This window comes from Dendrobates tinctorius, unplaced genomic scaffold (assembly GCF_039654945.1).
Source record: "Dendrobates tinctorius isolate UK_male_01 unplaced genomic scaffold, ASM3965494v1 ptg000034l, whole genome shotgun sequence".
Classification (NCBI taxonomy): domain Eukaryota; kingdom Metazoa; phylum Chordata; class Amphibia; order Anura; family Dendrobatidae; genus Dendrobates; species Dendrobates tinctorius.
This window is the reverse complement of record NW_027361702.1, coordinates 17571238-17597200: the sequence shown is the minus strand read 5'-3', so window position 1 is coordinate 17597200 and position 25963 is coordinate 17571238. Positions and strand designations below refer to the sequence as shown.

The following is a 25963-nucleotide window of genomic DNA, read 5'->3' as shown; positions in this document are numbered from 1 at the left end:
TATTTGTTGTGACCCTCCCTTTACCTTCAGAACAGCATACATTTATATAGATAGTCTTGTGCACAGTTTTTGAAGAAACTTAGCAAGAGGTTGTTCCAAACATCTTGGTGAACGAACCACAGATCTTCTGTGGATGTCACTAATGTAAATCCTTCTCTCTCGTCATGTGATCCCAGAAAGACTGGATGGTGTGAGAACAGGGCTCTGCGAGGGCCAGATCATCACTCCTAGGACTCCTCGTTCTTCTGATGATATTTTATGATTACATTGGTTGTATGTTTAGAGTTGTTAACCTGCTGCAGAATACTTTTGGCGCCAATCAAATGCCTCCCTGATGGTATTACATGATGGATAAGTATCTACCTGGATTACTCAGCGCCAAGGACACCATTAAATCTAACAAAATCCACAGCTACATTTGCTGAAATGCAGCCCCAGACTTGCAAAGAACCTCCACCATGCTTCACTGTTGCCTGCAGACATACATTATTGTGTGGCTCTCCAGTCGTTACGCAAACTGCCCCCTTACAGCAAAGTGTTTCACATTTTAACTAACCAGAGCATCTGCTGCCATTTTTCTGTATCCCAGATCCTATGTTTTCATGCATAGTTGAGTTACTTTGCCTCATTTCCATGTTGAAGGTATGACTTTGCCTCAATTCTTTCATGAAGACCACTTTTGGCCAGACTGAGTTTCATTGGTTGCTGCCAGTTCTGAGCAGATGGCACTGCTGGACATCTTCCGATTTCAAAGGCATGAAAGCAAGATGAGTCTTTCATCTGCTGCACTTAGTTTCCTTGGCCGATCATTGCACCTACAGTCCTCAATGTTGCCCTTTTCTTGGTGTTCTTAATGTGGAGAAATACAGGGAGATACTTTTCCAGCATGCAATACCATCGATGAGGCATCTGAATGGTTCCAAATTCATTCTGCAGCAGGACAACGGCAACAAACATACAGCATTGTCATTAAAGGGAATCTGTCACCCCTTTTTTGAGATATCATATAATGATATCATTCAATTGTGTGTCACATAAGGATTCTCTTAGTACTTTTGCCTCCCTCTGACCCCGCACCTTTCATGCATAAATACCTTTTTTATATCGGTTCAGATGTTATGTAAACTGCCACGGTCCAGTCCGATGGGTGGGGCTTATTCAACTGCTCCCCCCTCCCTGTCTTGCTCTACACAAGAAGAAATGCGTAGAGCAAGACAGGGAGGGGGGGAGCAGTTGAATAAGCCCCGTCCAGCAGACCGGACAGCGGCAGTTTACATACATCTGAACCGATATAAACAAGGTATTTATGCATGAAAGATGCGGGGTCAGAGGGAGGCAAAAGTACTAAGAGAATCCTTATGTGACACACAATTGAATGATATCATTATATGATATCTCAAAAAAGGGGTGACAGATTCCCTTTAAGAACAATCTAGAGCTTAAAGAAGAACAAGAAGTCCGAAAGGTGATGATTCGACCCCCACAGAACCCTGATCTCAAGATCACTGAGTCTATGTGTGATTACATGAAGAGACAGAAGGATTTTCACCAGCAACAAAAATACCTAAGTCTGTGAGGTTAGATGGACAGTTTTCAGAAAATACAATCTGAAAATTACCATGACTCAGGCTAGCTTCACACTAGCGTTTTGGGCCGCAGTGCACGGTCGCCACTAAGCCCCGCTCCCTGCCCGCCCCCTCCGGTCATCTCCGCTTAGTATCGCACATCGGCTTCATGCGATCTGCACACCCTATCTTTAGCATAGGGTGCGCAGACCGTGCGCTGACCGTGCCCTAGTAGAATTTTGCGTGCGCTGCGCCATTTTGACGGTGCTCCGAGTGCACCAAAATGCAACATGGTGCGTTCGGTGCACACCGGCGCACCATCAAAAGGGCGCAGCGCATGCAAAATTCTACTAACGCACGGTCAGCGCACGGTCTGCGCACCCTATGCTAAAGATAGGGTGTGCAGATCGCATGCAGCCGTGTGCGATACTAGGCGGAGATGACCGGAGGGGGCGGGCAGGGGGCGGGGCTTAGCGGCGGCCGTGCACTGCGGCCCAAAACGCTAGTGTGAAGCTAGCCTTAGATAAGAACTTACAGTTGTGTTGAAAAGTTTACATGCCACGGGAGAATTTTTACTTTCTTGACCTTTTTTCAGAGAATTTGAATGATAACTCCAAAACTTGTTCTCCACTCATGATTAGTGGTTTGGTGAAGCCATTTATTGTAAAACTACTGTGTTTTCTCTTTTTAAAGTATAATGACAACCCAAAACATCCAAATGACCCTGATCAAAAGTTCACATACCCCATTTCTTAATATTGTACATTGCCCCCTCTAACATCAATGACAGATTGAAGTCTTTTGTGGTAGTTGTGGATGAGGTTCTTTATTTTGTCACATGGTAAAGCTGCCCACTCCATCTGAGAAAATAAAGAACTTCAAGCACAACTGCCACAACAGACTTCAAGCTGTCACTGATTTTAGAGGGGGCAATGCACGGTATTAAGAAATGAGGTATGTGAACTTTTGATCAGGGTCATTTGGATGTTTTGGGTTGTAATTGTGATTTAAAAAGAGAAAACACAGTAGTTTGACAATAAATGGCTTCACCCAATCACTAACCATGAGTGGAGAAAAAGTTTTGATGTTATCATTCATATTCTCTGAGAAAAGGCCAAGAAAGCAAAAATTCTGCCGGGGTATGTGAATTTTTGGGCACAACTGTATATTATATACAAAATAGTGGCTCATTCTATGTTTTGTCTACTTAACAGGAGCCGAATGCAATGTCAGTTGTTTGGAGGATGAGAAGAAGGAAGTCGTCATAATGCCTCCAAATGTGACAGAAAGAAACTTACAGCATTGGATGAATCCAAAAAGGGTGCAGGTAAAGTTCATTTATTGATCACATATTGATATAAGAAAGGTTAGCTTTTATTTTGAATGCTCTGCCAACAAAAGATGGTGTCGTGGTTGGGATAATGGTTCAAATTCTGCATATTTCTACAAGGTAAAATTGAAAAATTAATCAATATCTTGGAGATTTTCCAACATGTTAACAAGTGGCAATGTATGGTCCTCTGTAGTCCCAGGTTAGAGCCATTTTTCTTACCTATAAGGCTATGTGCACACGGTGCGGATTCTCCTGTGTATCCGCAGCATTTCAGGATTTAGGTGCGTTGTACAGTACCATTGTTTTCAATGGCAAACTGAAAAACGCTGTGCACATGGTGCGGATTTTTCCGCGTGGATTTGCTGCGGGTTCAAATCCGCAGCATGTCAGTTCTTTGTGCGGAATCCACAGCGGTTTTACACCTTCTCCATTGTAGAGGTGTGAAACCGCAAGGCTAAACCGCAGGCTAATCCTCAGGTAAACCACAAGTCTTTTGACCTGAGAATTTACCTGCGGATTTTTCCAAATCCGCGCGGAAAAATCCGCAGGACCTAAATCTACATGTGCACATAGCCTTACCGTTTTACTTTGGAGCCATCTGGTATCATAGTGTATTTCATTGACAGCTTATTAGTCCATTAAATGACAGCCATATGGTGTATTTTGAGAAGATGGTCCTGGAAGAATTGATCCACAGCACAGTAAGGTGCAAAATTTTCACCAATAAGGCCAATTTTTGTCCTTTAACTATACTCAGGCATAGAAATATAGAAGGGCTATTCCAGCCCCAGGGCATACAATTTATTGTAAATTGCATTAACGAGTTGTCCCAGGATTACATCTTATCACTTTGTCACAGGATAGGTGATAAGTATTTATTTGCTGAGGATCCCACTGCTAGGTCCCCACCGATCATAAGAATAGTAGTCTTGTGTCTCTGCTTGAAAAGAGCGTCCCTCACAAGTGAATACTGAGGTTCTATTCATTAGGTATGATCTAATGGAGATAACAGAGTATGACACATGGCTATCTTCATCAGTACAGTCCTAGTAGACAAAATATGGGACTGCAGTGTTCATTACAACAGCAGTTCTATTCACACGTGGCTATCTTCATCAATCCTATAGACAGAAAATGGGACTTGCAGTCTTCATGTACAACAGCCGCTCCATTCACACAGGGAACTCAGGACCCCCATTTTGGTGATCAGAGAAGGACCTTCTTGTGGGATCCCCAGTGATCAAACATTTAACATAAGACTAAATTTTTGCAAACCGGTCCCCATCATTCCATGTGTTGATTTTTTTATGTGATCATCAATTAAACGTCAACTTAGTCTAGAGGCAATGAATTATTCACACACATGAATTTATGTCACTATAAGACCAACATTCATGGTCCGAGTACGGGCGACAATATACCGGCCGATCGCATCTCGTTTCTCGTGAACCAAACTCCACAGCCTCAAAACCTTACATGTGAGTTTAGGTCATTTGGACATAGTGGTCCATATTGGATCTTGAGTTTCGAACTTGTGATACTAATCTGTTGCAATGTCTCTTATGGGAGCAAGCTAACTCATCACACTCAACACTGGAAAATATATACAGCAGATACATTGATCAAGTTATTGTCTGAACAAAAGCAAAGAATATATTGCTAACTTTCTTTCTGTAACCCATAGCTTGGCCAGAGATGACGTAGTGGCGTATTTAGAAGATACAAAATTGTCATAAATCTCTGTGGCACCTGGCATAGTTTTAAATCTAATGATAGAATTAGATTGTTTTACAATGCTGATGTCATCTTATAACAGGATCTGAGGTCTATTACTTTCAGACATAGGACAGTTTGAGTGGCTGCATGAAAATAAATGAGGTGCAACTTGCTGTGTCGCGAAGGGAATTATAATGCATCACGAGCCGTCTGGAGACACCCTCTTCGCTGACCTTACTTGTTCTCATTTATTCTATTCTCTTCCAGAGAATTAGTGATGTGGTAGTGTGTCTGACTCATAAAGGGCATATCAATTTCAGTGATTAAGTAACAAATATAATCCACTGCAGTATCTACCACTGAGACTTAAGAGCTAAATAGTCAACGTTTGTGTATATATCCGAGTATCATCAGAACAAATGCCAGAAAAGATACATAAGATGCACAACTTCTGCCCCGGAGTGGAGTTTAAAATCCACATTTCTAGTAATATGGAGACATTTATTCTTATTATCTGTCATAGGGTCTATTAATTTTTTTGTTGACATCTCTGAAAGAAGCCGGAGTCTGAAAGCTAGTCTTACATTAACATCTCCTACAGAATTGTTATCTGGAACACCGAGCTGCAAGACACTTTAGTAGGGAGCCGTTCACGCTTTTATTAAGCATTTTTAGTGCTCTTCTATATTTTTTCCCAGTTATTAAATATAAATGATTTTTTTGTCTAAATTAAAGTCCAGAAGAAATATAAATGTATCTACAGGTGCTTCTCACAAAATTAGAATATCAAAAAAATAATTTATTTCACTTCTTCAATACAAAAAGTGAAACTAATATATTATATATAGTCATTACAAACAGAGTGATCTATTGCAAGTGTTTATTTCTGTTAATGTTGATGATTATGGCTTACAGCCAATTAATACCCAAAAGTCATTATCTCAGAAGATTACAGTACTTTACAAGAGCTTGAAAAATGATTTTAAAATCCGAAATGTTGGCCTACTGAAATGTATGTTCAGTAACTGCACTCATTACTTCATCGGGGCTCCAATTTGCATCAATTACTGCATGAAATCGGCATGGCATAGAGGCGATCAGCCTATGGCACTGCTGAGGGGTTATGGAAGCCCAGGTTGCTTTGATAGCAGCCTTCAACTCTTCTACATTGTTGGGTCTGGTGTCTCTTATCTTCTCTTGACAATACCCTCTATGGGGTTAAGGTCAGGTGAGTTTGCTGACCAATCAAGCACAGTGATACTGTTGTTTGTAAACCAGGTATTGGTACTTTTGGCAGTGTGGACAGGTGCCAAGTTCTGCTGGAGAATGAAATTTCCATCTCCAAAAAGCTTTTCAGCAGAGGGAAGCATGAAGTGCTCTAAAATTCCCTGGTAGATGCCTGCAATGACTTTGGCCTTGATAAAACACAGTGGACCTACACCAGCAGATGACATGGCTCCCCAAACCATCACAGATTGTGGAAATTTCACAATAGACCTCAAACAGCTTGGATTGTGGCCTCTCCACTCTTCCTCCAGACTCTGGGGCCTTGCTTTCCAAATGAAATGCAAAATTTACTTTAATCTGAAAACAACACCTTGGACCACTGAGCAACAGTCCAGTTCTTTTTCTCCTTGGCCCTGGTAAGACGCTTCTGGTGTTGTCTATTGGTCATGAGTGGCTTGACACAAAGAATGCGACACTTGTTGCCCATGTCCTGGACACGTCTGTGTGTGGTGGCTCTTGAAGCCATGACTCCAACAGCAGTCCACTTCTTGTAAATCTCCCCCAAATTTCTGAATGGCCTTTTCTTAACAATCCTTTCAAGGCTGCGGTTATCTTGGTTGCTTGTAAACCTTTTTCTAACACACTTTTTCCTTCCACTCAGCTTTCCATTAATATGCTTGGATACAACACTCTGTGAACAGCAAGCTTCTTTAGCAATGACCTTTTGTGGCTTACCCTCCTTGTGGAGTGTGTCAATGACTGCCTTCTGAACACTTGTCAAGCCAGCAGTCTTCCTCATGATTGTGGAGCCTACTGAAACAGACTAAGGGACCTTTTTAAATGCTTAGGAAGCCTTTGCAGGTGCTCTTGTTAATTATTCTAATTTACTGAGATGATGACTTTTGGGTTTTCATTGGATGTAAGCCATAATCATCAACATTAACAGAAATAAACACTTGAGATAGATCACTCTGTTTGTAGTGACTCTATATATTATATGAGTTTCACTTTTTGGATTGAAGAACTTAAATAAATTTTTGATGATATTCTAATTTTGTAAGAAGCACTCGTATATGCTTGCTCACCCACTGTCTTCTGCATCGCCTCATCTTCTTGCTTTCTCTTAGAGCAGATGATGATCACGGTCCATTATTTCTTAAGCCATTATCACATATTGATGGTTTTTCTTTGTGGGGTAGGTGTTTAACATTATACTCTATGGTCCTTTGGTCAAATTATAGCACTGGTTGTTCACTGGTTATATCCCTAATATCCCTTTAAGTCTTCAGGTTGATAGTCTCCTTGGTAATCTAAGTGAAATGCTAGACTTGTGCAATAATAGACTTAAGCCCCTCCATACACATTAGACTAATGTCATCTGAACATGTCGAAAATAGGTTCAATCAACAGTCTAATGTGTATGGAATCCCCAGACAATTGATTGTTGGAGAAGTTAAGGATTCAGCATGTCCAATATCTGCCAGTCATGTAGTTCTACTTGAACATGTCTAAGAATTATTCTTTCATAGAGAACACAGAAGTGTCCGACCAAGTAAGTGTTTCTGTGCTGTGGAGAACCAGCCATGATGTCTGCCAGACGAACAATTGGGCAAACCATCATTCAGCCAACAATCTGATAATGTTTATGGATAGCTGAAAGAGGCCCTCCCATGAAATTATTTCCCTAAGTCTCTATAAAAATGTAGAATAGTATCAGTGTGTTAATATACTCACCTACTGCCATCTTCTCGGGTATACAGTGCCGTTTATCTCCTTCTTTGAGTGACATCACCGCTCTTCACCGCTCTTCAGACTCTGCGGCTCAATCTATGCTCTATACAAAAGCCAGCAGTCTCTATTACAATACAAGCCATGGGACCTTATTCTGATACTCCATAGCCATACATTGTAAAATCTGCAGATAACAGCATGACCCGGAGTGTCTGCAGAACGGTAGCATCACTGAGAAGAGGAGAAGAACGGCACTAAACAGCAAGCAAAGTGGCAGTAGGTGAGTGCATTACTACATATACACTACACCACATTCACTTATGTACAGATTAGTGAATAGAAACCTTCATGGAATTACTTCTTTAAAAAGGAACATAGTAACATAGTAACATAGTTTTGAAGGCTGAAGGAAGACCTTATGTCCATCTAGTTCAGCCTATTTTTAGTGCAGCTGTTCTGCATTGTTGATCCTGGGGAAGACAAAAAACCCACAGAGTAGAAGCCAATTTTCTCCATAGGGAAAAAAATTCCTTCCCCTAAGCTGGGTCAACCATCTACCTATAATATTCTGTTATTCATAACCTTCTATACTGTTACTCACAAGAAAAGCATCCTTTCCTTTCTTAAATTCATTCAGTGAGTTGGCCATCACCACTTCCTCAGGAAGAGAATTCCAGAGCCTCACTGCTCTTACCGTGAAGAACCCTCTTCTACATGATATTTTCTGGTGATTAATACCATGTATATGTTAAAGATTCCTTCTATGAGCATTACTGCCTCATTACTGGTGGTCTGTTGGTTAATCCTTCTTTAATAATACCTCTGTATCTTCACCCACGATCAGGAATTGCCGCAGTTTTGACTCTGCACAGTCAAAACTGCAGCAGCCATATGTTACAGCATAGTGGATGGGATTTCTAGAAGTCCCCTATCCACTATGTGTGTATGTGCGCCAGCAGAAACTTTCAGATCTGCAGCATGTCAATTTCTCTTGCGGAGATGCTAGTATCCGCATAAGAAATTTCATCAATAGTCAAAGACTATGTGCCCACAATCCAAAAGTAGCAATGTTTTGGATGCAGCGTATTTTATTGATTGCAAGAAAATCTGCATGTGTTTACTGAACCGTACGAATATACCGAATCCAATACATTCTACTGATGAAATTTATGTTAAAGTCGCTAGCGGGAAGGGTGTAATAAACATGGAGTTTCCAGGCTATTAATATGAGCTCACAGCTGTCTACTTAGCCTTTACTTGTTATTACTTATTAACAATGGGTGACCAAAAAAAAGAAAGATGTGAGGTCCCACTATAATTAATAGCCTGCAAAGGCTAGGAAGACAGCTGCAGACTGATATTAATAGCCTAGGAAGGGGCCATGGATATTGGACCGCTCCTAGACTAAGAACATCATCCCTCAGCTTCCCCAGAAATAGTGCATCCATTTGATGCTCCAATGCTGGCGCATAGCCTCTGCTCTTCCCATTTGCCCTGGTTGGTTGGCAAGTGGGGTAACAGTGGGGTTGACATCAGCTTTGAAATGTCAGCTGACATCAAGCCCCATGGTTTAGTAAAGGAGAAGTGTTTATAAGACACTCCCATTACTAACCCCATAGTAAAATGGAATAAATTGAAACAGAGTAGTCCTTTATTTGAAACAAACACACAAAGTCCTTTATTTGAAACAAAAACTTCCCGACCCTCTTTTTTTCCCATTTACTAATATTCAAAGAAAAAAAAAAAGAAATCCTCACCTGTACGCCAATAATCCATTTGTCTTGCGACAAGCCAAACTCTACTACATCTGGATGCTTTGCTGAGAAGCTGCATAAAATGTGACCACTCAGTTCACGATCCAGGAGACACTGAACTGCGTGTGAAAAATGCAGCATCAGTGCAGAGCGCTGACATCAGAAAGATGACTGGAGATCATAGCCCAAGAACTCCGGTCACCTTACGGACATCAACACTCACTGCATGTGAAATTGATGTTCTTAGGCTCGGAGGGGACCAATTTCCATGAACCCTTTCTAGGCTGTTAGTATCTGCCCTCCACTGTCTGCCTAGCCTTTGCTGGTATTAATTATAAGAGGGACTCCATGTCATTTTTTGGGGGGGGTAACCCCTTTTTAATAACCATTAAAGTCTAAGTAGAGATCTGTGAGCTGATATTAATAGCCCAGGAAGCTCCATGTTTAATAATTAACCCCTTCCCAGACTATAAACATCAGCCCCCATCTGTCAGCTTTTTCTCAGCTGGTTATGAATAATATAGGGGACCCATGCCATGTTTTTCAAATTCTATCTATAAATCCCTTCTATTGTATTTTGATGGTTCACGCTGTTAGTTTTTGGCTGATAAAATGTTGGGTTTCCTATGTGATGGGTGCGTAAAAATCACACTGCACTCGCATGGTCAGTGTGTAGTGCGATTTTTTTCTTGCATATATTGACTTTCATTGGTGGGCATACTGTAATTTTTTCCTCACTCCAATTCCAGCTGAGGAAATACTAGTAGATGAGAACTGCCTATTTCACTAACATTGTATCCAGTGCAATGCAAAGTTTTCTCACATTGCACTCGCCGAGTTAAAACACTGATGTGAGTGCACCCTAATAATGTCTCTTGTACGGGATTAGCTACTCCAACTCCTAGAATGTTGGAGAAGCCATAATCCCATAATCTGCAAGGTGCTGAGATACATTCAGAGATAGCAGGAGAACATCATGCCACAATATGTAGGGTACTGACAGAGGGAAAAAACATGTTACCCTGATTACACATTATTAAATGCAGTGACAAATTACCTTTTACCATTTATTTATTTGATTAAAAAAAACGTTATTACTAAAGTAAAGTCCTAATAAATGGAGGGAAAAGAAGACAAGCTAAGGTCTACATTGGGCGTTACTCCACATGTACAGTATAAATACAGGCATGAATTGTGTGCTACATGCGTAGTATAAACCATCCATATCACCCCATAAATCAAAAAAATCACAGATGCATTCCCAAAATTCTTACAGGCTTAGAGATTTGTATTAGCATTCAAATACCTAAATTCAATTTTTGCAACAAAAAAAAAAGAGGAAAGAGAGATTGTCTTATGGTCAGATGCAAACAGAAAGCCAAGGGAAATATTCTTACAGCACTGAATTCACCATTTACCAGTGAAAGTTAATGATAATGATGTGGTACAAGGAGACGTGCAACGAGCTGTGCCCATGTGAGCAGGTTAAATGAAAATTGTGGAGTACATTATGTGCATGGGACCAAAAGAATCTCAATTAGTCACATGGCAGAGTATATAAAACCAGTACACATGCACATGAAGGACAAATAGTCTGGACAACTGCAATCACAAGGAATCAAAAATAGATAAAACGGCCAGCAGTCAAAAATGTCACATAAAATCAATACTTTATTAATGATCTATAATTGGACAAAGGTACATGAGAGGGGGGAAAAAGGAATCACCAAAGGCTAGACAAAAGGCCTAGTATGTCACCCACATCAAACAGGATAACAACCCCGTATGGTCACAATAATCAGGAGTTCATGCAAAGTAACCCCATAATTGGTAAAATAAAATATACAGTAGCATGATAACCAGGGGCATCAGGAACTCTCTGACAGTAACGAATATATATAATATAGAGAACAACTGTTCAAATAGTATGGACCTACATAGGGTCTATAATATTACCTGGACGAAGTGAAAATGACACATACAGCGGCCAAGACCCCGACGCGCGTTTCGGAGCGTCCTGCTCCTTCCTCAGGGGGCGCCTATAGGAGATTGTAAGAGAATGAAAGCTGGACATAGCGGTTGGGTCGAGGGTTGGCTTTTTAAGGATAGGCGTGATTGTGGCATGTTTGAAAGCAGAAGGGAAGGTACCAGAAGTTAGTGATAGGTTGAAGAGGTGGGTTAGGGATGGGATAAGAGTGGCGGTGATGTTGGGGAGGAAGCGGAATGGGATAGGGTCAAGTGCAAAAGTGGTGAATAGTGCTAAGCGATACCACCCGATATTGAAAAATATTGGATCAGATTGGATCGGCCGATATCCCAAAAGTATCGATTCCGATCCCGGAAGTCCCATTCAAGTCAATGGGACAGAAATATCGGAATTAAAAAAAAACCTTTCTTTCCTTGTAGGTTAATTCTACATGAAGAAAAACAACTAATAATAATGTAGAATGAATTGTGGGAGGTGTAGGAGACATTAAAGCCATAGAGGTTTAGCCCAATCAAATGGAATAGCAGGAATTATTTTTTTATTTTAAAGACGTTCGGAGTTACAAAGATATTAACTATGTTAACCTCTTTTATATTTTGTCAGATATGTATGTTTCACTACTTCCATGCTCTTCACCTTCTTTTTTACTTCTCTCACACTTTCTCCTTTATCATCCTCAGCAGCAGCATCTTTTTCATCAACTTCTTCACCTTATTCATATTCTTCTTCTTCACCTTCTTCCTATTATTCTTTTTTTTTACATTCTTCATATTCTTCTTATTCAACTATTATTCTTCTTCATATTCTACTTCTTCATCTTCTTCCTATTCTTCTTCTTCTTCTTCTTCTTCTTCATCATTTTCTTATTTGTGACAGGCATTCCTGTTGTTGTTATCTATAAAAGTTTGAAGATTACACCTTCCGTTCTGCCTGTCACAAAAGATTTACAACAGGATTTGTCCGCGTTCAGTTTGGCCTGCAGCAGCAGGCATTTTCCAGGGGCACCACGAAGAGGAACGGACTCACCCCCATACACTGCTTAGTCTTCTTCTTTAAATTAAGATAATATCATTTGCTCTGATTTATGCTTAATGTTATTCTGCTTTTGGTTTTTCTGCTTCTTGGTCTTCTGTCTCTTGTTGTTATGCATCTTGGTGGTTGTCTTCATATTATTTGTCCTCTTGGTCATCTTCTTCATGGTCATCTTTTTGGCCTTCTTCAGTGTGGTCTTCAGTGTCGTCGTCTTCAGGGTCGTCGTCAGGGAGATCCAGAGTGAGAACCAAAAACCATTTCCACAAGCTCGAACTTGGAAAAGTAGCAGAAGGTACAAGAAGGCTGAGGAACTGCTGAGAACCAGCTGACGGTACTGGAACCCGGATGGTTAGTAGAAGGAACAAGAGCAAATGGAACTAGCGAGGACCAGCTGACGGTGCTGGAACCCGGAGGGGCAGCAGAAGGAACAAGAGCCAATGGCACAATTGTGGACCAGCTGACGGTGCAGGAACACGGTTACTAAGCAGGAGGTACCTGTGCTAGAAAGCACTACCAAGGACCAGCAGACGTTGCTGGAACTCGGATACCGAGAAGGAGGCACCTAGGCCAAAGGCTCTGTGTGGAACCAGCTGACGGTGCTGGAACCCGGATGGGTAGCAGAAGCTGCAAGAGCAAATGGAACTAGCGAGGACCACCTGACGGTGCTGGAACCCGGAGGGGCAGCAGAAGGAACAAGAGCCAATGGCACAACCGTGGACCAGCTGACAGTGCTGGAAAACGGTTACTAAGCAGGAGGTACCTGTGCTAGAAAGCACTACCAAGGACCAGCAGACGTTGCTGGAACTCGGATACCAAGAAGGAGGCACCTCGGCCAAAGGCACTGCCGAGAACCAGCTGATGGTGCTGGAACCCGGATGGGTAGCAGAAGGTACCCATGATAAACAAAGTTGCAAGGCCGCGAGCAGGCCGCAGTTACCGAAACCCACAGTCCTACAGGGGGTGCTTGTCCTATTGACACTACAGAACCAGCCTTTATTACCAGAACCCGCAGCCCACATAGGAAGCACCTAAACTGCAGGCACCATAGACTCAGCTAACCCGACCGCAACATGACAGGACAACGTATTGGTGGCAAAGTGACGTTGACGCTACCCAGAAGCAGCAGTTGTGCTGGAACCAGGCTGGGCAGGAGGGAGTACCCGTGCCAAAGACACTGCCGAGAACCAGCTGACGGTGCTGGAACCCGGAGGGGCAACAAAAGGAACAAGAGCCAATGGCACAACCGTGGACCAGCTGACGGTGCTGGAAAACGGTTACTAAGCAGGAGGTACCTATGCTAGAAAGCACTACCAAGGACCAGCAGACGTTGCTGGAACTCAGATACCGAGAAGGAGGCACCTCAGCCAAAGGCACTGCCAAGAACCAGCTGACGGTGCTGGAACCCTGATGGGTAGCAGAAGGAACCCATGATAAACAAAGTTGCAAGGCCGCAAGCAGGCCGCAGTTACCGAATCCCACAGTCCTACAGGGGGTGCTTGTCCTATTGGCACTACGGAACCAGCCTTTATTACCAGAACCCGCAGCCCACATAGGAAGCACCTAAACTGCAGGCACCATAGACTCGGCTAACCCGACCGCAACACGGCAGGACAACGTATTGGTGGCAAAGTGACGTTGACAGTCCCCAGAAACAGCAGGCATGCTGGAACCAGGCTGGGCAAGAGGGAGTACCCGTGCCAAAGACACTGCCGAGAACCAGCTGACGGTGCTGGAACCTGGATGGGTAGCAGAAGCTGCAAAAGCCAATGGAACTAGCGAGGACCAGCTGACGGTGCTGGAACCCGGAGGGGCAGCAGAAGGAACAAGAGCCAATGGCACAACCGTGGACCAGCTGACGGTGCTGGAGCACGGTTTCTAAGCAGGAGGTACCTGTGCTACAAAGCACTACCAAGAACCAGCAGACGTTGTTGGAACTCGGATACCGAAAAGGAGGCACCTCAGCCAAAGGCACTGCCGAGAACCAGCTGACGATGCTGGAACCCGGATGGGTAGCAGAAGCTCCAAGAGTCAATGGAACTACCGAGAACCAGCTGACGGTGCTGGAACCCAGAGTGGCAGCAGAAGGAACGAGAGCCAGTGGCACAACCGTGGACCAGCTGACAGTGCTGGAACACGGTTTCTAAGCGGGAGGTACCTGTGCTGCAAAGCACTACCAAGAACCAGCAGACGTTGCTGGAACTCGGATACCGAGAATGAGGCACCTCAGCCAAAGGCACTGCCGAGAACCAGCTGACGGTGCTGGAACCCGGATGGGTAGCAGAAGCTGCAAGAGGTAATGGAACTAGCGAGGACCAACTGACGGTGCTGGAACCGGCAGGGGCAGCAGAAGGAACAAGAACCAATGGCACAACCGTGGACCAGCTGACGGTGCTGGAACACGGTTTCTAAGCAGGAGGTACCTGTGCTGCAAAGCACTTCCAAGAACCAGCAGAGGTTGCTGGAACTCGGATACCGAGAAGGAGGCACCTCGGCCAAAGGCACTGCCGAGATCCAGCTGACGGTGCGGGAGCCCAGATGGGTAGCAGAAGGTACCCATGATAAACAAAGTTGCAAGGCCGCGAGCAGGCCGCAGTTACCGAAACCCACAGTCCTACAGGGGGTGCTTGTCCTATTGGCACTACGGAACCAGCCTTTATTACCAGAACCCACAGCCCACATAGGATGCACCTAAACTGCAGGCACCATAGACTCGGCTAACCCGACCGCAGCACGACCGGACAACAAGTCGGTGGCAAAGTGACGTTGACACTACCCGAAAACAGCAGGCATGCTGGAACCAGGATGAGCAGGAGGGAGTACCCGTGCCAAAGACACTTCTGAGCAGCAACTGGCAATGCTGGAGCCCAGGGTCAATCAGGGTGTAGGCTGAGACCTAATTTCATCAAGTTTAATATTTGTTGTAGACTACTACTTATTTTAAACGTGCTGCAACTAGGCCTCTGGCTACTACTAGTAGTGGGAATGTGGACAGAGCAGGAGACATTGCCAGACACACATCAGGGGAACAGCTGACGTTACTGAACCCCAGTAACACAGGAACAAGTGTGGATTGTGCAGACGCCACTTCTGATCAGCAACTGGTGGGGTTGGAGGCCAAGGGAAATACTAGAGACAGAGTGGAGCCAGAGGCCTAGTTGGAGCACATTTAAAATCAGTAGTATTGTGAATGTGGAGGCAGCAGGAGATATTGCCGTCCACACAGCAGGGGAGCAGCTAGCATTACTGAACCCCACTAACACTGGAGCATGTGTTTCTCTCTGTGCAGACGGCACTTCCAAGCAACAACTGGCTGTGTTGAAGCCCAGGATCAGTCATGGAGCAGGCTGAGGCCTAATTGCAGCAAGTTTTATAGGTGATGTAGTTTGAATGTGGAGGCAGCAGGAGATATTATCGTCCACACAGCAGGGGACCAGCTGGCATTACTGAACCACGCTAACACAGGAGCATGTGTTTCTCTCTGTGCAGACGGCACTTCCAAGCAACAACTGTCTGTGTTGAAGCCCAAGATCAGTCATGGAGCAGGCTAAGGCCTAATTGCAGCAAGTTTTATAGGTGATGTAGTTTGAATGTGGAGGCAGCAGGAGATATTGCCATCCACACAGCAGGGGAGCAGCTGGCATTACTGAACCCCACTAACACTGGAGCATGTGTTTCTCTCTGTGCAGATGGCACTTCCAAGCAACAACTGGCTGTGTTGTAGCCCAGGATCAGTCATGGAGCAGGCTGAGGCCTAATTGCAGCAAGTTTTATAGGTGATGTAGTTTGAATGTGGAGGCAGCAGGAGATATTGCCGTCCACACAGCAGGGGAGCAGCTGGCATTACTGAACCCCACTAACACAGGAGCTAGTGTTTTTCTCTGTGCAGACGGCACTTCTGAGCGACAACTGGCTGTGTTGAAGCCCAGGATCAATCATGCAGCAGACTGAGGCCTACTTGAAACAAGTAGAAAATCGGATGTTGTGTCAATGTGGAGGGAGCAGGAGACTTTGCCGTCCACACAACAGGGAAGCAGCTAGCATTACTGAACTCCACTAACACTGTAGCATGTGTTTCTCTCTGTGCAGACGGCACTTCCAAGCAGCAACTGGCTGTGTTGTAGCCCAGGATCAGTCATGGAGCAGGCTGAGGCCTAATTGCAGCAAGTTTTATAGGAGATGTAGTTTGAATGTGGAGGCAGCAGGAGATATTGCCGTCCACACAGCAGGGGAGCAGCTGACGTTACTGAACCCCACTAACACAGGAGCTAGTGTTTTTCTCTGTGCGGATGGCACTTCCGAGCGACAGCTGGCTGTGTTGAAGCCCAGGATCAATCATGCAGCAGGCAGAGGCCTACTTGCAGCAAGTTTTATATAGGTTGTAGACTACTACTGATTGTAACTGTGCTCCAATTAGGCCTCTGGCTCCACTGTCTCTAGTATTTCCCTTGGCCTCCAACCACACCAGTTTCTGCTCAGAAGTGGCGTCTGCACAATCCACACTTGTTCCTGTGTTACTGGGGCTCAGTCACGTCAGTTGATCCCCTGATGTGTGTCCGGCAATGTCTCCTGCTCTGTCCACATTCCCACTACTAGTAACTAGAGGCCCACTCAGTGGTGCTGAAGTGTGACCGGCGCACAGTGCGACTTGTTTGCGCCTGATGCAGCTGGTACTCCGTTACTGCTGCCTGCTGCTTACACAACCGCTCCAACATATGTAACGTTGAATTCCACCTGGTGGGTAGGTCACATATGATGCGATGTTCCTGAAGGCGTAATCAGCGCTGCAGAGCAGCAAGGCGCGATCTTGCCGTGCTGGAACGCAGCAAGTGAGCGCACTCTATGCGGACCTTGCGCAGCAGTGCATCAAGATCCGGATAGTCCCTCAGAAAGCTCTGCACGACCAAGTTCAGCACATGTGCAAGACATGGGATGTGAGTGAGGTTGCCTAGACCCAGAGCTGCCACCAGATTTCAGTCATTGTCACACACTACCAAGCCTGGCTGGAGATTCGCTGGCAGAAACCACACGTCGCTCTCCTGCTTGATGGCATTCCAGAGCTCCTGCGCTGTGTGGCTTCGATTCCCCAAAGAAATTAATTACAGTACGGCCTGTTGACATTTGGCCATGGCTGTGCTCATATCGGTCGTAACAGGGTCCTGCAGCGCTGTTTCTGAGGAACTTGAGTTGGAGGAGGAGTCAATGTGTACAGACTGGATTCCTGCAATCCGTGGAGTTGGCAGAACACGTACAGCGCCACTCTCCAGATTTGTACCCGGCTCCACAACATTGACCCAATGGGCAGTGAGAGAAAGGTATCGTCCCTGTCCATGGTTACTGGTCCACGCATCGCTGGTCAGGTGGACCTTGCTACTGACGGCGTTTAGTAGCGAATGTTTAATTTTTCCCTCCACATGCTTTTGCAGGGCAGGGACGGCTTGCCTGCTGAAATAAAAGCGGCTGGGCACGGTGTATCGTGGGACTGCCAATGCCATGAAGTTCCGGAAGGTGTCAGTCTCCTCCAGCCTGAATGAGAGCATTTCAAGGGCCAGTAGTTTGGCAATGCCATCATTCAGAGCCTGTGCTCGGGGATGATTTGCTGAGTATGGCCGCCTTTTATCCCATGCCTTTGCTACCGATGGCTGTAGAGTGGCCTGGGAGTGTGAGGATGACTGGGAACGTGGTGCTGTGGGTGAAATGTCACTGGGTCTCCGGACAACAGTGCCAGAGGTTCTTCCTTTGCGATCCTGTGAGGAAGCCGAACCAGCTGTGTGTGAGCTGGAGGAAGAGGCCCCAACACGAGCTGAAGAGGTGGTAGGTGGTGCTGTACGTTGGCCTATGTCTTCAGTGTGTCTGTGTAACTCCAGCTCGTGCTTGGTCCGCACATGTTTCCACATATTTGTGGTATTGAGGTTGCTGACATTTTTCTCTCTTTTGACTTTCTGATGACACAGCTTGCATTTGACAAAGCAAATGTCATCTGCAACTGTGTCAAAAAGGACCATGCACTGCAAGTCTTGGGAGCGCCCATTTTGGCTTTTGGAAGAGGAATGCTCCTAACGGGTGCCGAAGTGGAGGCTACAGGCAACCAAGTCTGCCCCCTCCCTCTCCATCCTGTTTTGGCCGTTCGGGGAATCTCTTCCTCAGAGCTGCTCCCACCACCTTCCTGTTCCTCACGCCATGATAGGTCAAGGACCTCATCATTTACACTCCCCTCTTCAAACACCTGCTTCTCCTGGGTTGTCTCACCAGCACCGTACGCACCAGAAAGTGGCACCTGAGTCTCATCATCATCTGATGCATACTGAGGTGTGCTGACCATAGGCACTGGCCCACCCGCCTCTTCAGATTCAGAGGGACAAAGAAGTTGCGCATCACTACATACTCCCTCTTCTTCACATTCTTGAATGCTGCTTGGCTGGCCCCCTCTTTCCAAGCCAACAGATTCATAGAACAGAAGTAGAGACTGTGATGGCTCCTGTCCAGGGCTCTCTGACTGCCTGGGCACTTTGGCAGGTGGTGAAGAGACAGATGGTTGCTCTTCAGTGCTCTGGCCCTGAGAGGACATGGAAGTCATTGAAGTTGATGCATTAGCTGCCATCCATCCAACAACGGCTTCAATTTGTTCCTCCGGCAGCAGTGGCTTACGGCGAGGTCCTACAAAGCTGCGCATAAAGGACTGTTGCCTGCTAAAACTGGGGGATGCTGACTCACTGGTGCCCGCAGCAGGCACAGAATCCCCACGTCCTCTCCCTGCAGAATCCCCACGTCCTCTCCCTGCTGAAACTCCATGCTCACGCCCACGTGCCTTACTCCCTGCCTTCTTCATCTTGGTAGACTGATAAAGATAGGCAGAAAAGTACAAAGGGGGGGCTTAGTGTGCTTATTCCTGAACAGCTGGTAACAGGTATAAGAAACACTAATTTTATGAAGTGTGTGTGTGGACTACACTTTAATATGAGCTAATGTGGCCTACACAACTGTCAAATGGAGTGTTTGGTGAACTTTATTTTGTTTTTTCAAAAAAACAAAAAGGATGTGACCAAAGATTTGAAAGCGATAGTATCACAAACTTTTTGGAGCTATTAGGCTAAGTGCACACGTACCGGAACTCTTGCGGAAATTACTGCGAGAATTCCGGAATTCCAGTCCGCGGGAAAACCGCATTTTAAAGTCCCGCAATTTTCCTGCGGAAAAACTAGCATTTTGCAAGCGTATTTAGCTTGCAAAATGCTAGCGTTCTCCAAGCGATCTGTAGCATCGCTGGGAGAACTGATTGACAGATTGGTCACACTCGTCAAACATAGTGTTTGACGAGTGTGACCAACTTTTTACTACTGAGGCCGCCTATGCAGCATCAGTAGTAAAAGATAAAATGTAAAAAAAAATAAAAAATGGTGTTATTCTTACCCTCCGACGTCCCGCGCAGCCGTTCCCAGTAATCCTTTGCGAAAATGCCCGCGATGGCGTCCGTTCTCGCGGGATCGCGATGTCTCGCGGTAATTCGCAATGACGTCGCGCGAATGACCGCGAGACTTCGCGATCCCGCGAGAACGGACGCCATCGCGGGCATTTTCGCAAAGGACTACTGGGAACGGGAGCGTGAAGAGAAGCGGAAAGACTGCGCGGGACGTCGGAGGGTGAGAATAACAATATTTTTTATTTTTAAATTCTATTTTTTACAGGGATATGGTACCCAAAGCCCGGAGGACAGTCTCCTCTCCTCCGGACCGTGGGTACCATCCGCAAATGTTCTGCTTACTTTCCGCATGGTGTGCATTGCCACATGCGGGAAGCAAGCGGAACAATGCATTCCTATGGGTGCGGGATCGCCGCGATTCCGCAAATTAATGAGCATGCTGCGGTTTTTACCACGAAGCGATTCCGCCGCGGTAAAAACCGCAGCATTAGCACAGCATTGCGGAATCCCATAGGAATGCATGGGATGCTTATTTTTCGCGTTTTCGCGGCAAAATCGCGCGGTTAAAACAGCCGCGGAAACGCGAGAAAAACGCCACGTGTGAACTCAGCCTTACAATGCAGGAAGGTAACCTACAATGCAAAAGATGAGGCTCCAAAAATTAGGGTAATACTAATCTGGCTGCAGCTGAAGGGCACAAGCCAGAAAAAAAGGCTCCTCTATCTACTCCTATATAGTGTTTGCAACCAACCAATGTAGATGGATACGGATGGGTGCACACTAATAGGAGAATGAAAAATGAGCTGCTATAAAAGAAAAATATGTGTGAGGCAGTGACGCACGCTGAGCGGCCTACAACCAGATGTAGCTGTAGGACACACTACAGCGTGAGCTGCACTCACACACAGAGACCTCTCAGACAGCCGTGAACAGTGCAGATAAGTGGGCACTAGCACTGAAAGGTTGCAGAGAGGCTCCGCTGTCTACTATAGTGTTTGCAACCAACTTATATGGATACGGATGGATGCACACTAATAGGAGAATAAAAAGTGAGCTGCAATATAAGAAAAATATGTGTGAGGCAGTGATGCATGCTGAGCGGCCTACAACCAGACGTAGCTGCAGGACACACTACTCAGCGTGAGCTGCACTCACACACAGAGACCTCTCAGACAGCCATGAACAGTTCAGCAAACTGGGCACTAGCACTGAAAGGCTGCAGAGAGGCTCCGCTGTTTACTCCTATAGTGTTTGCAACCAACGTATATGGATACGGATGGATGCACACTAATAGGAGAATGAAAAATGAGCAGCAAAAAAAAGAAAAATATGTATGAGGCAGTGACACATGCTGAGCGGCCTACAACCAGACATGGCTGCAGGACACACAACTCAGCGTGAGCTGCTCTCACACAGACCTTGCAGACAGCTATGAACACTGCCGCAAGGCAAAAGAAAGCTACAGTGGTGGATTATGTAGCCTTGGTAAAGCACACTATGATTGTGAAAATCGCTATCTCTAACTGTCCCTCACAGTCTTGAACAGCAGCCTGTCCCTAACTGAATTCACAGCAGAGTGAACCCGAAATGGCGGCGGCGGCTTTTATAGTGCATCATGACATCATTTCAGCAGCCAATCACAGCCATGCCATTAGTTAACATGCCTACATGCCTAACAGGATGTGCCCACACTTCTGAGGATTGTCATTGACTGAATCAAATCAAACTGGCTCATAGCATTATGGGAACTTCTGATTCCGGTATTCGATATGCTAAAAGTATCGGAACTCAGTATCGGAATTCCGATACAGTGAATATCGGCCGATACCCGATACTTGCGGTATCGGAATGTTCAACACTAGTGGTGAGGTGTGATTTGGAGAGAAGATGAGCAAGCTCCCCTTCAGTGATGTTGGATAAGGAGGTTAAGGGGTTTGGGCATTGGTCTGGTATACAAAGGGGTTGTGGTGGTTGAACAATAAAGACTTGCCATGTTTGGTCTATCTTGTTTATGAAGTGAGTGGCAAAGTCCTCGGCAGGGATTAGGGAAGTCGGAGGGGGCAGTGGTGGGTGGAGGAGGGAGTTAAATGTATTGGACTACTGTTTAGGGTTGTGGTATAAGGAAGATACAAGGGATGTAAAGTAGGACTGTTTATCAGAGGTGAGGGCAGATTTGAATGCGAGTGCTGCTTGTTTGAGTGCAGTGAAGTCGTTTTGCAAATGCGTTTTCTTCCAGAGCCTTTCTGCAGTTGTTGCCGAAGCTTTTTAGTGATGTTATTGTGCCAGGGTTGTCTATTGATTTGTCCCACTCTGTTATGCATGACAGGGGCGACCGAGTCGATGGCTGATGTAAGAGTGGCATTGTAGAAACTAGTGGCAGTGTCATGGAGTGAAGATATTGAGGACAGTGGTAGAATAGAGTCAGAGAGTGTGCGAGTGTCTAGATGTGCGAGGTTTCTGTCGGGGTGCGCATGTTGCTGGACTTGGGTGACAGGTGAGGAGGACAGGGATAAGAAAGTGAGTAGATGGTGGTCAGATAGAGGGAGAGGGGAGGTTGTGAAGTTAGATAGGGAGCAGAGACAGGTGAAGACCAGGTCTAATGTGTGCCCGTCTGTGTGGGTGGCTGAGGGGGACCACTGGGTAAGTCCAAAAGATGATGTAAGGAACAGGAGTTTGGAGGCTGCCGACTGGTGGGTGTCAATGGGGATGTTGAAGTCACCCATGATGATGTTGGGAATGTCAGCAGAGAGAAAGTGAAGGAGCCAGGTGGAGAATTGGTCAATAAAGGCAGTAGTCGGGCCCGGAGGTCGGTATATGACAGCCACTTGGAGGGAGAGTAGATGCGGACAGAGTGGACTTCAAAAGAGGGGAGAATAAGGGAGGAAAGAGGTGGGATTGGGTTGAAGGTGCAGTTGGAAGAAATGAGAAGTCCTACTTCTCCACCATGTCTGTTGCCAGGCCGAGGAGTGTGGGTGAAGTGGAGGTCACCGTAGCATAACACAGCAGGGGAGGCGGTGTCGGAGGGTGTCAGCCATGTTTTGGTGAGTCCAAGGAAGGAAAAATTACGAGAGGTAAAGAGGTTGTGAATCACATGGAGTTTATTGCGGATGGAGCAGGTATTCCAGAATAATCCAAACAGTGGGAGCAGGGTAGTGGGCGTCAAGGGCATGGATTTGATGTGGGAAAGAGTTTAGATGCTTATATTGGGTTTGGAGCGATTGAAGGGGGTAATAATGGGAGGTATGAGCTGTGGGGGTCCAGGGTTGGGAGATATGTCGCCAGCAGTGAGAAGAAGCAGAGAGAGACAGAGCATGTGGGAGAAGGAGGGTGGACGGCTTGTTTTGTGTTTTATTAGGAGAGATCTGAGGTTGAGGAGCAGGTCAGCAGAGGAGGTCAGGTGGGGAGGCAAGAGGGAAGAGAGATTATTACTTGGTTAGAGGGTGCTGTGGTTTGTGGATAGCAAAGGAGAGTGAGGGGTAATGGAGCCAAAAATTAAGTTAATACTTCTATTCACTATATAACACTTAGTAAGTACTATGTAGTCAGCAACGGAGAAGATAGAAGGGGTAATAAACTGCTTCTGCCTTCTCACCAAAGACCCTGACTTTGTCTGGCAGTCGGAGATCCAACCTGCTCCTTCTTCTGCAATGTATTGACTCAACTGTAGTTCAAGGCTCAGCCATTGTTGAGACTGATCAGAAGCAGGCCCAAGGGTTTAGACAATCCTATAAATGTCCATCACATACAAACTTATTAAACTTGTTATACTTTCCAGTTACACATGAACTTATTTGCCATTAGGTGCTAAATTTGTTTCTGATCAAACAAGCACCTGAATAGCTGCAGCCCTGAAAATGCCGGCCAACACCTTCCATTGTAATTACTGTCAAGTAGCATAATATTTATACTCAGTGATTAAGCTCTTAGCTCTTTTTTATGTTAATATTACAGTGAAATGTTCTGTATACTAATTGGTAATGCATTTTCCTTCCCATTATTAATGTTTGGACTATAAGGGATAGCTGGATCTCTTTTATCTATGCCTCTGACTGTTTCATAATAAATGTTATATTTTTTTATATAGAAAATTATATGCACGGGAAGAAAGGAATGGTATCCACTCCCAGAAGATCTTCACTGTATCAAGAGGTGTGAGGTAAGAAGACGGACACCTGTTTGCTATGACAGATGGATAAAATATTTGTAACACACTCTGAAGACTAAGGACTCGTTCACATTAGCGTGCAAATAATCGATCTCATTCTCATCCAGGATTTTTTCTCACTTGTCATCCGTGTACAATTCGTTTTTAACTTAGCAGATATTAACCATTTACAGTTTCCTATACTAGAGAATTGAAATGTATCTGTAAAAATCGGATGCCACTCTGATGCTACATATGACACCTGATTTTTCTATTTCACCCATCAGATTTCGGAGTGAAATCGCAGCACATTGATTGCAGTTGAGAAAAAACTGCGCAGCCTTACTGAATAACATTGGTCCGAGTGCAGTCCCTTTTTTTTCTCATTGCACTCGTCCGAGTTGTACACTCGTGTGAGCGAGCCCTCAAATTTGCAGTGTTATTAGGAGATTTCTGCGACTGCATCAATGCATCGCATCCAAATGTATACATGTTAAGTCTGTTAAATATCTGTGGTGTGTACAAACCCAATAAAATAAATGAGGGAATGAGGTGGGGACATGCAGAACCAGGAGGAGGAAGGGTGCATTGAGCAGCATAATTTATTAAAGGGAACATGTCACTACAAAAACTACTATTTACCTATTAATATAGGGTTAATCTGCGGGTAAATAGCATTCCAATGCTGCCCAGCCGCCATATTGAAAGTGCTGTTACCAGGAGAATAAACTTATTTCTTACCAGGAGACTAAGGCTTTCAGTCATATGCTAGAAATTGCAAACTGTCAATGAAAGTGTCTCTTAGTGCTTATAGTCGCCACTCACAGTACAGTGAATGGTGCTGTGAACGATGACTGTGGCCACTCAGTGCACATCCCCATGATGGAAAGTTGGCGCTCCTAGGAAGCATTGTAACCCTATTTACAGTACTTGAAAGCTAAACCTAAATTCGCAGATAAGCAGAATTTTCCGAGGTGGCAGAGTCCCTTTAATTTGGTGAAAATTCACTTTCTGCAGAATGAAGGCAGTGATTCGATCACTAAGGGATCAATCACTAGAGATGAGCAAATTTGTTTGGAAAATAATCGCCAAACATAAATTCAGCACGAATATGGCACATTGGGATCCGTGATCATAAATCCGAGCAAAATTTCATAAAATCGGTAAAAAATCGGTAATATTTAGTGTTGAGCGATACCTTCCGATATCGGGAAATATCGGATCGGATTGGATCGGACCGATACCGAAAAAGTATCGGATATCGCCGATTCCGATACCGGAAACCAATGCACGTCAATGGGACAGAAATATCGGAATTAAAATAAACCCTTTCTTTCCTTGTAAGTTAATTCTACATGAAGGAAAACAACTAAGAATAATGTAGAATGTATTGGGGGAGGTGGAGGAGACATTAAAGGCATAGAGATTTAGCCCAATCAAATGGAATAGCAGGAATATTTTTTTTTTTTAAACGTTCGGAGTTACAAAGATATTGACTATGTTAACCTTTTTTATATTTTGTCAGATATGTATGTTTCACTACTTCCATGCTCTTCACCTTCTTTTTTACTTATCCCACATTTTCTCCTTCATGATCCTCAGCAGCAGCAGAATCTTTTTCATCAACTTCTTCTTCACCTTATTCATCTTCTTCTTCTTCACCTTCTTCCTATTATTCTTTTTTTTTACATTCTTCATATTCTTCTTATTCAACTATTATTCTTCTTCATATTCTACTTCTTCATCTTCTTCCTATTCTTCTTCTTCATCATATTCTTATTTGTGACAGGCATTCCTGTAGTTGTTATCTATAAAAATTTGAAGATTACACCTTCCGTTCTGCCTGTCACAAAAGATTTACAACAGGATTTGTCCGCATTCAGTTTGGCCTGCAGCAGCAGGCATTTTCCAGGGGCACCACGAGAAGGAACTGACTCACCCCCATACACTGCTTAATCTTCTTCTGCTTATAATTTAGATAATATCTTTTGCTCTGATTTTTAGTCTTATGCTTAATTTTCTTCTGCTTTTTGTTCTTCTGCTTCTTGGTCTTCTGT

The 25963-nt window shown here is 44.7% G+C and overlaps 1 protein-coding gene across 1 annotated transcript in view; it reads left to right on the top strand.

Annotated features, from left to right (window-relative positions):
• PAPPA (pappalysin 1) overlaps nucleotides 1–25963 on the top strand; it is a 482150-nt gene that overhangs the window by 431160 nt on the left and 25027 nt on the right. Inside the window, exons 19-20 of the mRNA XM_073573135.1 lie at nucleotides 2780–2892; nucleotides 23847–23918. Of these exons, the coding sequence (XP_073429236.1) occupies nucleotides 2780–2892; nucleotides 23847–23918 (185 nt within the window). The remainder of the gene's footprint in view (nucleotides 1–2779; nucleotides 2893–23846; nucleotides 23919–25963) is intronic.